Genomic DNA, 13,846 nt, shown 5'->3' with positions numbered 1-13,846 from the left:
TCTCTTATAAAATTTTCAGAAAATTGATGCTATGATGTACTTATTCACTGAGAGGACTACTTTGCGATGATGGGAACCAAGTAAAGTAGCATTCATGAGTTGCATGTTCAGTAATCAAATGAAGACCTCTTTCGAAGAGTTTCGGAAGGACAAGAAGAAATTCAAAGTATCAGAACTGCTTCACCGGTACGACATTGGTGAACTTCCAGCACACTAACGAACATGACTGATGTGGGATCTTGACGTTACACGCATGTATGTGCCTCTAAATGTCGGTAAACACTGGATCTATATGTGTGTCAACTTTGTTTCTCGGTCGATAGAGGTCTTTGACTATGAGGGATTGAAACACAACAAGGAAGTGGAGCCATTTGCCTTTCTCATCCCTAGAATTGTCAAATCTGTTCACTCTTCAAAGAGTCGGCAGCAACTCAAGGTCAGGCAATATACTGTCAGTTACACCCCAATGCCCTACTTACTAAACAAGAGTAACAGTGATTGTGGAGTATATGCCATGAAGCACATTGAATGTCATCTTCTAGGCTTGGACTTCTCCCTGGTGAATGACAACAACATTCGAGAAGCGCTCCAAAAGATTGCTTACCACCTATGGGAAGCTGCCAATGATCATGAGCTTATTTTGAGAATGACACAATACACTCCTCCAAAGACGATCACAAATCCTCTAGTGGAACTTGATTGAAGTTCTTTTGTTTATGACTTGTTAAGGAAATAGGTTGTTATTGGCTCTCTTATTTGACTCTTGTATTTGATTCTTGTAGTTACTCTTTATTTTTTACTTTATTTGAAACATTTAGTTGCTCGATTTAACTGTTGTGACAATCCTTCCTATTGGATGCAGCACATGAATGATCAGGTACATACTTTTTGATGATAAAATACGATGAGCCTGTTAATCCATCTGCACGAACACGCCAGGTGCAATCATCATCTGAACAACGAATGTACCACACTTTTTTATCCGATCTGGCAACCACGTAGTCGAAATTATGTTTCATTGCACATATTTCGAATGTTGCCTTCAAAAGTGTTTTGGAACTAAAAGATTGACCCTTCTTCACAACATCCACCAAAGAAAACCGAACACCATCTTCATTGATCTTCTCTTTGTCACACTTTTTGTCATCTTCACTATCAGTTCCCTCAACATCTTCTTCTGAATCCATATCAGCTGCATCGTCAGACTCCATATCACTTGAATCGTCAGACTCCATAGGCGCTTCCTCTCTGTTAGGCGACTCAGTACCTTCTTCCGCTATGTTAGAGGCTTGAGTACTCACACACAACTGCGTCGAAGCTTTGTTCTTTACATATGTAAGAAAATTTCTTACTTGCCGATCACTGGTGATGATAACAGGTGGTGAGTAGATGCTATTGATCAAATCGGAAGGTAAATAACTCAGCTCTATATTGACCATGTTTACATCAATTCCAAAGTCTTCACACACCATAACCTTTAGGTTTTCAAAGCTTGAACTTGTGTCCAAAGTAAGTAACCTGCCTCCTTTTTCTTCATCAACAAGAAATCCCCATCCATTGTTCATCGACGATTTCCACAAACCACATGAAGCATATATGTTAATCTTCATATTTTAGAATGACAAAAGTTTGGAAGAACTGAAAAATGAAGAAAACTTCCACGTTGAATTTTCAAAATCGTGGTATGTTGAAGAAGAAGACTAGATTTTAGGAAAAACAATTAAAAAAGGAAATAAAAAACATTTAAAAGATTTACTGAATATTTCCTAACCGTTTTTGGCTAGATTTTTGGATTTTGTAATTTTATTAGGTAGAATTTGCATTCTATCTGTTTAGAAATTAGAAGGCCTAGTAGAATATTGTATACCACGGTGTAGACAAAAAGACAATTCGAATAAAGCATTTCATACCTTAGTAGATTATTTAGTTTTTGTAGCGCATCAAATCTACCAGTTATGTAGAGCATAGAGGGAATGAGGATTTTATATTCTTCCCTAGTAGTTGTTAATGTTTTCGGTGTATTGCGCATTCTACGACTGGTAGATCATTATGTCTTTATTAGATTATACATTCTAAACCTCCGTTGATAGTAGATCTGATTTTCTAACACTTTTACCCCATTTTTGAAATTACTATTCAAACATTTTTTGAATCCAAATTTATTTTTTTTATATGCAGTTGCTTATCTACATCAAATATACAATTTTCCAGATTTTTGTGCATTCTAAAAAAATTGATATAAATTTTTATATACAAAAAGGGTAGTGAATGTCCAAAAGTGACAAAATTTGATTTTGTTTTAAGGGGACAATACTTTAGTTTAGTTGTTCTATATTGCCAACTTTCCCAATAAATTATATATTATATATAATTTTTGTCAGCTGTGGAAAAAGAACACAAATCCTAGTTGACGATACAAGCCCATGTAGTGCATACATGCATGATGCATAAGTTATATCATTTGATTCGGTTTGGTCTATCGGTTTACAGAAAATGGATTACACTTTTCATTTCGTTCGGCTAGGTTTATCAGTATGCATAAAATTAGCAGTAGATATCGGTCTAAAACTAGTTTTTAGTTCGGTTCTAGGCTTCTAGCTTCAATAATTCTTCAAACTTGGTTTTCTTTATATATATCCCCTATATATTATTAGAAAAGCATTAAAACTTTTTTTTGTAGCCACATGTCATCATTAGAATGATTCTTAGAATCATTATAGAAATATGTTGGTCCATCTAATTATATAATAAGTTTTTTATTAAACTAACAATAAATTCATCATTAATGTACTTTATTATTTCCTTAAATAAAATTTACGGAATTGCCTAATGTGGCTAAAGTATATATGGCAATTAATGATTTTGAATAATAAAGATTTGATAAAAAATAGTATATCTTCTATCATATTTGTTTAATTTTAAGCTATTAAATAAATTAAACAACCACAATAACCATATAATAAATATTTAGATTTTTATGTATATGTTATATTTTGAATTTTTACAAACGGCTATAAATTACTAAAATTGTTAAAAGTCTCACATTCAAATTTTTATGATCCATGGTTTAAAATTTTTGTTATGACAAAATACAAATGATTACACAAATTATATAAGTAAAAAGTCTAATTTAATTAATTAATAAGATTAATATATATATCGTTTTAAATTAAACTATAAACCATATAAAATACAATATTTTAGTTTCAAAATTTACTTTGAACCACTTTTTTGATAAAAGTTTTGAACGATCATTGACAACTTATTTTTTTTTAAATTATAAATTACTAAAACTATTAATCCCACAATGAAAATTTTGTTATCAGTAATTTAAATTTTTTTCTATAAAAAATATAAATGATCAAAAAACTATATGAGTAGAAATCATCATTTAATAGACATTAATATTAAAAATATACTAAAATATATTATCTATGTTAGTATCATTTAAATTTAATAACATATCCTATCAAATAAATAAAAAATTTGGATTAATACAATTGATTTATATGTTCGCACCAATTTAATTATATTTTTAATAGTTACTGACTTTTAATTATTTAATATATATTTATTATTTTATAATATGTAAAAATATTTAATACATAAAATAATTTATATATATAATGTTGATTCCGCGCAAGGCACGGATCTTAACCTAGTATATATAATATACCTAGATGTAATATATGTCTACCAATCATGAATGTATGCATGATCGTCTATAATGTATTATGTATGCATTACGCTTTATTGTATGTGCATGGCAAGACATTGTTACTAGGAGTGGACACTTCGATTATTTTCTCGATTCGGTTCGGGTTTGGCTCGGTTTGGTTAGTTCGGTTCTAGTATTTTTCCAATTGAAATAAACCATAGTTAGTTTGGTTTGGTTCGGTTTGTGTTCGGTTTGTATTTGGTTCGGTTGGATTTATTTTTTGGATCAGTTTATTTAGGTTCTTCTTAGTTTAATTTTTTTAATAGAAGAATTATGTTTTAAAACATAAATTATGTAAACATAAACTATGTAAACTAAATTCAATATAAAACTGAAACAAAAATCTTTAAATAATCACAAAATATATAATTAAGAACTAAAACAAATGAAAGGTAACTAAAAAAAACCCAACATCATTAGTAATGTCTCTTATATCATTATTAAAAAGTTAGCAATGAATCATCTTCCATGTGACGCTGTGGAGAAGAACTTTTGTTTTTAATAAATTTTTCTTTAGGTTTTAGGTTTTTGGTTTAGATTTAACATCCATATTTTTACGTATATAAGAATATAAAGACTTTTCTATTTTTTTAAATCAAATATTTTAATGATTACATATTCGGTTAGAAGAATATATGTTAATAAATGAAAAATGGAAAATATGTGGTATGGTATTAGAATTTTAGTATATTGGTATTACTAATATTTTTAATTTAAATAATTACAAAAACACATCGGTTTCTCGTTTCGGTTCGGTTTAAAACCGAACCATTCGGGTTGGGAAAATCTTCAACCAAATGGTTTGAAATAGACTTTGATTCGGTTTGAATCAGTTTCGGTTCAGTTGGTTCGGTTTGACTCGGTTCGGTTCGGTTTTTTTGTCCACCCCTAATTGTTACACAGCAATGTCATGCAACGTTAGGAGTGTAAATAATGTATTATATTTACTTGACTTCATACGCGTATAAACTAAGACATGCATATATATTACTTATGTACACACTAGAATAATAGATCCTTATATGAAGCATGGTGAACTTTCATTGGCTCTTTGGCTTTTTAATATTCAGAAAAAAAGTTTCTCAAAGGTCACAATCTTGACCTAGCTCGTATTCTATACAATTAGTAACATGATAGCAAAACTATCTTTACGTTAACATCCAACTTAACTTGCTCATATGTTAAACCATGGAAAAATGCAACAAGATATTTAATTACTCTCATTTTATATTCAAAAGCGCAGATAGTATTCTACGCATACAGTCTTTGATATGAATATATATTAGAACTTCCATTTAGTTTTTTTTTTGAACAAAAACTTCCATTTAGTTCTTAAAGTTTTTTTTTTTTTTTGTAAAAGGAGTTCTTAAAGTTTATATTCACGTAATCACGATAGATATTGCTAAGCTTCTTGTCTCGTCGATCCAGTAGACAATTATAAAAAATATTCAAATATATATCTTCTGCAGTGAGATAAGATAGACTGCATATTTTGAGTCTTGACCTTTTCAAACAATCAATTAATGTCGACATGAGTTACATATTAAATCCATCTATGTTTTATGTACTATCTTTAAATCAATCGACGTACATAGTTAAATTTTCAAAACCAAAACTGGTTTTCATGCAAATAGTAACATTGAGGCTATTCTATTAGTTTATGTTCTAATTACTCACTAAGTTTTTGTTTTTTTTTTTGAAAGAAAACTCACTAAGTTTTAGTTGGAACGCCAGAGTTATTTTTAGTAGATAGATTAGATGTAATATCATAGTTCTCTTTTCTTATTTTTTTTTTTTGGAAAAGAACTTTTTATTTAATGTAATATCATAGCTAGAGAGTACATTCTTTATAAAAAATAATAATATCATAGCTAGAGGGTACTAGAGAATCTTTATCGTTCAGAACCTTAAGAAAACAAAATCAAAGCATTATTATTCTAATTAAATAATTTCGATGTGAACATGTGTAAAGAGAGATATTTATATGATGACATGTAGGGAGATGTTTTAGTTTTAGATACCTATTTAGAATTTCGTGGTAGAAATGCCTTTAGTGCTGCAAATTATTGTGGTTCTCTATAACACTTGAATGATATTTTTACCATTAAAATAATTGAAATAATAATATACAATACAAAATTAATAATTTAATATTTACGAAATAAATTTATTCAAAAATTTATTAAATTTTATGTTAAACTAGTATAAAATACAACATAATTTAATAAAATAATAACATTTAGAAAACTATTAGGTAATAAATTTATTTTCCTTTTAAAATCGCAAAATTTTTTATTTTTTCAACCATAATAAAAAATTGTATTGTTTATTTTTTCAAGCATAAATATAAGCATAATAAAAGATTGTATTGTTTATTTTTTCAAAATAAATTTCATCTTTAGTTCTTATTTTTATTTTAATAGTTTGATGTTATTATATTATATTATATCTTAAAACTCATTTTTCTATAATATGTATTCAAGATATGAAAATATGTCAAATAATCAAATAAATGTAGATGATATTCAAATTTATAAAGTCTAATTAATATATACATGAAATAGTATTTTTAAAAAATATATAAACATATTCTTATAAAAAATTATAATTTTGAACTGCTAACTCTATAAATTAGTAAAATAATATAGCTTAGTATTAATTTAAAAAGTTTTTATTGTATGTGTTAAAAGCTAAATCGAAGTATTTTTCAGATTTGGTCCTTTCAATGTCTGAGTTCCAAGCGGTTCAATGTATTCCCAAATGGTCTTTGTCTTTGGTTGACTAAAAAATAAGCCATACATTTTTTTTTGGAAAAGTTAAGGCATGCATTTTTATAAAAATAATAATTGTTAAAAGATAAAATAATAATTCAGTATATATATAATAGTTGTTACTTAGTTCTTATTTAAGAATATAAATTATGCTATGGTTTATACATGAATTTTTCTTATAACATCTCTATTATTAAAAACTGATTCATTTAAAAAAAAATAGACTGATTCATTATTTATCATTTTTATCGTTGGTTTATATTTATTTTAATTAGATTAATCGAACTTTAACAGAGCAAACATCGCTTTTGGTTTTGTTTGTATAAATCTAAAAAAGGGTTGAATGGGTACGATATAAGGCTTCGTACAAAGAAACAGAGGCTAAAACACACACAAAAAGAGATCAAAATAAAGACAAAGATAATGTTAACAGCGAGGGCATGGATCATCGCTTCAGGTTTGGTCGGAGCTATATCACTAATGCTCCGATCAGCGTTGAACTTTTCCGTCACCGGATTCCATTTCTCTCTCCCTACCTTTAACCCCCTCTTCTTCATCATCAACGGAATCATCTTTGCTCTAGCCGCCTCCTCTTCTCTCTTTGGCCATGGATCTGACTCTCCGGCCACGGAGCATAACCACGATCATGATACATATCATCACTATGAACATGATGACGATAACCATAGCCAGAACCATGCCCACGACCGTTCTTGGAATAACTCATCATCCGATTATTCGTTTGATCAACACAATAATAAGGTTCCCGAGGACGAAAAGTTAACGGTGAGGCCAGAGAGTGGAGGATCTTTTGGTAATCGTAAACCGGTTTCTTCTCCCAAGAGTCGTTTTCCGTCAACGGCGCCGAAGAAACCTGCTGAACTCCGACGTCCACCTACGGTCCCTTCAAAGACTTTTCCACAAGGTATGTATTATACTATTATAGTATTATATGTCCCTATGTATATCTTAGACTTGTTACTTGTTAGTAGTAGTATAGAGTATACTTAAAACTTTTTTACTTTACAACTCATAGCCATTAATTAAATCTTATTTTAGTATATGAAGGTAAATGTTCCAACCTAAAATAAATTTGTGATTAGATTGATTCAACTTTCATAATATACTTAGAATGTCTTCTAAATTACGGTTTGAGGTTTTGTTCCTATGTATTCGAAGATGATGGCTAAATATTTGGAAAAATCGATATACCAGTTATGGATAGAGTTGGATTGCGTACATCAGATTTTTATACAAATTAGATATATTTCCAACGTAAAATCGAATTGGTGACAACTGAATTGATTTATCTTTAAATGTTACTAGGTGCGTGCCGGACATTAACATTAATATTAAATTGATAATTACATATTTATAACTATATAATACTTATGTTACATGTATATGGTTAATATGAAAGATTTAATGTTACATATTGATATTTATACTATGTTCATATGAACAAAGAATACATTAGAAAGTTTAGAAAATGTTCACATTTAACACTAATATTAAAACATCAGAAAAAAATAATTGAGAAAAAAACAAATATTTCACGCGGAACCTCGATAAAAAAATTAGCCATAAAATATAAAAGAGAGATTTGAATTATCTGAGATTTATTATCATTGGTTTCATTGTAACAGCAGATATGATTTACAGTTTCTTTCTCTGAGCCTTGAATCAGAAAAGAGGTAATTCTAACAAAAATATTTAAAGATGTAAACAATCCTCAAAAGATAACAAATTATATAATTGATAGGACAACGTCAATGAGTTTCAAAGTTTTTTAAAAGCTTTGAGATTACCTTTGGCTCTCAGACGTATCGAAGAGGATCACGCACAACAAATAAATTGCACTTGATTAGCATACACATCTTATATTATATTCTTGATAAGTGATTTAACTTTATAAAAAAAAGAATTACCTTTTTCGAAAGGGATGATCAGTTCCTGGATAAACAAAGTCGTCTCTTTTTGTTAGTTGAATCACTACTGATGCAAAAATATAGATATAGATACAACATGGAGAGAAAGAGAACAAAAATAAACGGAGAAAAAGAATCTCCCATAAAATTACCAGTAATGGTGTTCCCGTCTATGAGTTACTTATTGATTATCATACACATGCGTAAGATCACAAAAGTAGAATTTAAATTAGAACGATCAAAAACATATGAAAACTTAAAAGATAGATGCGTGAAACTAATTGGGGTGGCGTGATATATATATAGCAAATTAGTTTAAGTTTCTAAATGACATAGTTTTCAAGAGAAGCTATGAGACAAAATATCCTCTAATAAATTTTAATTCAGCAATGAGATAGAATATCTTCTAATAAATTTTTAAAGATATTCTGGTTATAATATATACATAATTTTGGTAACTCAAATCTTGCTATATATATATTTAAATATTAAATGCATGATATTAGGAATGAAGATATCTCGTCAGTTGATTGCAACTGGTTTTTGATAAAACAAATCCCACTATAAGGATTTAAATAATAGATAATAAGAAAAGAATAAAAAAATTTAACGTTAAAACCCCTCAACTAAATTTGTTTTGGGTAAAAACCCCTCAAACTAAGTATTTAACGAAAAACTCTCTAAACTAACTTTATTTAATGAATTAAACTCTAACATGTCATAATTACTATTACTACCAGTAAATTTTTAGTTTAGGGGTTTCTATACTAAGTAAACATAGTTGAGGAATTTTACCTTTAAAAATGAAAACAATTCAAAATATTGTAATAGGAGGATAAATTTTCAAAATACATTTTATAAATTAATGTATAAGCTTCTATAAATGACTTAGAACCTCTTATAATAATTTAAAATGTCTGATTTTTATAAATGTATTTATAATTTTATAAATGATTTATAAAGCATGCATTGAATTATTAGACATTAATAGTTATTATGATATTTTACATACAAATATAATTCTTTCTATACGAATATAAAATCATTATATCAATTCAAATAAACACTTTTGTTTATTATTTTATGTAATTTATAAATATATAAAAAATTGATCGCATCATTACTCTTTCGTAGTTTCAATTATCCTTTCCTTTTAGATATAATTATAATAAATAAAATTAAAAATCATCGGTCAATCAAATTATAACAATTTGAAGAGTTCATTTATGATCAACACGTAATAAAAAACCACTTATGTGACTTCTCAATCAATATATAGTAGGATTTATATTTTTATAAAAAATTTATAACACTATATAAATAATTTTAAAATTCTGATAAATTTATTCGGTAAACAACGATAAATAATTTAAAAATCATATTAATAAACATGTTTAGATTTTGTAATATTTAAAATAGTTATTATATAATTATATTCGAATACAATTCATCAAGTAGAGTATAAAACTATTATAATTATCTTATATAAAAATTCGTTCATTATATTTTATAGTTTATAAATATTAAAAGTAATAAATATAACATTATTAATCTTTCTATAATTTCGAGAATTAGTTGCCATAAATTGTTATTTGTAATATTCTTTAGATTATATGGCAAGTGATGTTAAATGTTTTTAGATTTACATTAAATTTTTAGATATAATTTAAATAAATAAAAATTAAAAACAATCGACCAATCAAATTATAACAATTTTTTTTGAAACTTCACCTATGAGCGATACGTCACGAAACCTCACTAAAGTGACTTCTCTTTTAATATATAGGGGATTTTGAATCCAAGACTTTGTTTCTAATATTCTATTTCTAGCCAATTACGTTGAAAATCATATATGCAAACATTATCCAGGCCACACGAGATCTTTTTTCCAAAAGAAAAAGGGTCATTTTATATATGAATATGTTTTGCAAATAACACTAGAAACATATGATACATAAAATTTTGCCTCGGACTAATCTATGATACATTCAATTAATTTGAAATGATATTTTCATGTAATCACGTACGGTTTTCGTTGAGAAAACCATGATTAGTTTTGGAAGTAATCTAGTTAGAATATTTACTTTTTGACCCATAGTTCAAATTATACAGAATGTTTATTTAAAACTGCTAAAAGCCTCAATTAACTAGAATTTTTTTTTATCTATATGTATAAATGATTATTATATCAGATGACAAATCGGGTGATGAGAGCGAGACCATGGATGAGATGTGGAAGAGAGTCAAAGCCGAAAAACAACCAACGAAACCTAACACGGTTCAAGGCCACGTTATTTCAAGAAACGACTCAAGAATGTCCACATCATCGTGTCCATCACCGTCGCGAGCGAGGAGGCCTCCTCCGTCGTCGTCGGGGTCGGGAAAGAAGTTGACGGATAGAATTCCGTCGTGGGGGAATTTGAAAAAGGATTTATCAATGGGAAGAGATGAGCTCAATTCACGAGTCGAAGCTTTCATAAGAAAATTCAACGATGAGATGAAATTGCAAAGGTTGGAATCTTTAAGACGTTACAAACTTTTCCGTCGTCGGAGCGAGGAACAGTAAAGATGTCGATATAATGGAAGGAGCATACCAAAACGATGGTGCATTTTATACTATTTTCCTTTTTGGTAAGCTTTGTTTCATCCACACTCCATACGGGTATTAGTTTGTATCTACTCAAAGCCAGAATGTTCAAGTTAATATTCAACATTCAACGACGTGTGTCTTCTGTAATCATTATCTAGAAGGTTAGATGTGCATTTGTGTGTCTAAACTTTAGATTTGCGTTGGTATTGTAAGAAAATGTGTTTCTTTATTAATTAGTTATGTATAAAAATTGGTATAAAACATGTAAAATCGTGTGCCACATTCTTTCTGATTTTACTTGTTCTTTTTTTTTGTGTAAAGTGAATAAGTGATTATGTATCTCAATCTATAATCACATTTGAAGTCAACAGAGGTGATCTCCAAGATGTGTGGGGTATAAAACAAAAGATTATGTTGATAAAATCATCGCGAAAATCATTTCCAAGATGTGTTGGCCAATAGCACTGTGTCACACACACTTCAAAATCATCGTGAAAATCCTCAATCACTATAAAATCATCGCGAAAATCCTCAATCCACAGACTGAAGCCATTACTGCCTCATCTCATCTCAAAATCTTAATCTGTCTTCGTTTCGGGTCGGACAATTACGGATAATGTCCTTATTATTCATGAAACTCCACTTCAAGCAAGGAAGTATTGTTCCATGGCTGTCAAAACATACATGAGTAAAGCTTACGACATGAATAAATGGAGCTTCTTACACATGGTCCTCTCAAAGCTCGAGTTCGACCCTTTATGGATCTCGTGGATAATGGCGTGCGTAGAGTCGGTATCATAATCTTTTATGACTAATGGAACTCCCCAGGATTCAGTGACTCTATCTCATGGCATACGACAGAGTGATCTCCTCTCACCATACTTATTCATCTTATCCACGAAAGTACTTTCCGTACTCGGTAACAATGCACAGGAGAAAGGGACTCTATCCGGGATAAGGGTCTCATGCAGAAGCCCGCAAGTCACCCATTTCTTGTTTGTGAATGATACCATGTTTTCTGCAAATCGAGTGCAGCGAGTGTTTCAAAATTTTAAGAGATCCTTGGCATTTATGAAGCGGTTTCGGGACAGCTTATTAATCTTCAGAAATCATCTATTACCTTCTTGGACAAGACCTCGTCGGAAGTGAAGACTCGAGTGAAGACAGTCCCGAACATCAACACATAAGGGGGTTGGGAAAATACCGTGGCCTTCCCGAACTCTTCAGGCGGAAAAAGAGAGACATCTTTGCGTCCATCTTAGACACGATCAGACAGAAGATTAATAGTTGAACGACACATTTCCTTTCAGCGACATGTTCTTCTCAAGGCGGTCCTCGCAGCCATGCCAAACTACGTTATGTCCTGTTTCTGACTCCCGTCTTCTCTATGCAAATAACTACAATCCCTCCTTACCCATTTTTGGTGGGATGCAAATCCGTAGAAGAGAAAGATGTTTTGGGTTGTATGGTTTACACTTACGAAACCAAAATATGCGGGAGGACTGCATTTAGATACGTGGAGCACTTCAATGATTCTCTCTTAGCAAAGATAGGATGCCGGTAATTAGAGACCGACATCACTGCTGGGCCCATGTCCTTCTCGGTACATACGCAAAGAACTCAACCTTTTAGAATGTGGATCGTCTTCAGAAGCATCCCATGGATGGTGTAGCATCCTCGTTGGCCGTGACTTACTAAGAAAGGTTTGAGCTTGGTGGTGGACAATGGAGAAAGCATAAGAGTTTGGAAGGACCCGTGGCTCTCTTGCTCCTTTCTGGAATCTCCCATCGACCCTTTGATATATGGTGTTTTAGACATCTTGTATATATGCTTTTCAATTGGTTTTCATCGAGTCTTCCTAGTTCTTTTCGAGCCATTACAGGTCTGGAGTTGCATTGGATGGGAGATAGACCAGCTGGAGGAAAAGAGGAGAAAAACAGTGCAATTTGGTGATTTTCACGTAGAACAGTCGAGTGGAGCAACCCGAGTGCATGTTCCAGCGGCATAGGTTCTTAAGGAAGTTTCCAAATATTTTGGGATTTTACCTAGGGCTTTCCCCATTTACTCTCAGGCCGCCATAGACCTGCATATATATCTTTTCTTATTTTCTATTATTATTCGACGCGAGTTTTTACACAAGAAACCATTGAAGACTTTTGTACTTGAAGATTTGCTACCTTGAAAGGGAGAAGGCTTCATCTCTCTCACCTTGAGAAGATTCCTGAACCCTATCTTATTTATTTATTGATTCAACATGTTTTCTTCATCTATTGTCTTTGTGATTTCTCTGTTCATGGCTGAGTCGTCGCTTGTTAGGTTTAGGGTGTTAGGGATCATGGATCAATGAGTTAGACATAAATAGGATTGTTATTCTTTGATATATCTATCTATTGCTAATCTTAATGCTTGTGTTAAACTGGCCATTTATCATTTGATCATAGGTTCAATCTAATCATCAAAAGTGTTTTAGGTTGCTAGAAAAAGCATAGATAGGCGATTTGTCTTTAGCCAACGAAAGTTGATGCTAAGGCAAATTGTGAACCAATTTAATCTGAACTTAATGCTTGTCATCATTCTCTGATCCAAACGACAGTTTAGGCATTAGGATTGCTTGATAAATTGGTAGACACCACGACAGTGGGTTTATCTATTCTTGTTGTTCAAGTTCTAGATTGGCTCTTATTGCCTTCTTGAATAGTTGTGTAGCTCATGATTCTAAGTATCCCGATGAATCACCCTGAACTTAGCTCTCTTAATCTTCTGAAAACCTTAAACGAATTTATTACTTGCTTGTTACGAAACCTTAATCTCAAAACCCCATCATTGTTTTAGCTAAGTA

At 30.5% G+C, this 13,846-nt stretch overlaps 1 protein-coding gene across 1 annotated transcript; it reads left to right on the top strand.

Annotated features, from left to right (window-relative positions):
- Positions 1–6,136: 6,136 nt before the first annotated feature.
- Positions 6,137–11,240, top strand: LOC106373394. The gene is made up of 2 exons (XM_048768277.1): positions 6,137–7,414; positions 10,610–11,240. The coding sequence occupies exons 1-2, from the start codon at positions 6,913–6,915 to the stop codon at positions 10,981–10,983; spliced, it is 876 nt and encodes a 291-aa protein (XP_048624234.1). The 5' UTR covers positions 6,137–6,912; the 3' UTR covers positions 10,984–11,240.
- Positions 11,241–13,846: the final 2,606 nt, after the last annotated feature.

The sequence above is a fragment of the Brassica napus genome, chromosome C9 (assembly GCF_020379485.1).
Source record: "Brassica napus cultivar Da-Ae chromosome C9, Da-Ae, whole genome shotgun sequence".
In the NCBI taxonomy this organism is placed as follows: Eukaryota; Viridiplantae; Streptophyta; class Magnoliopsida; order Brassicales; family Brassicaceae; genus Brassica; species Brassica napus.
The sequence above is the reverse complement of the archived record's forward strand: the minus strand, read 5'-3'. Positions and strand labels throughout refer to the sequence as shown.

Excerpts from the sequence above, each read along its gene's own strand:
- LOC106373394 (XM_048768277.1), top strand. The coding sequence starts at position 6,913 with ATGTTAACAGCGAGGGCATGGATCATCGCTTCAGGTTTGGTCGGAGCT. Across the intron at positions 7,415-10,609 it reads TTCAAAGACTTTTCCACAAG|ATGACAAATCGGGTGATGAG; the intron begins GTATGTATTATA and ends TTATTATATCAG.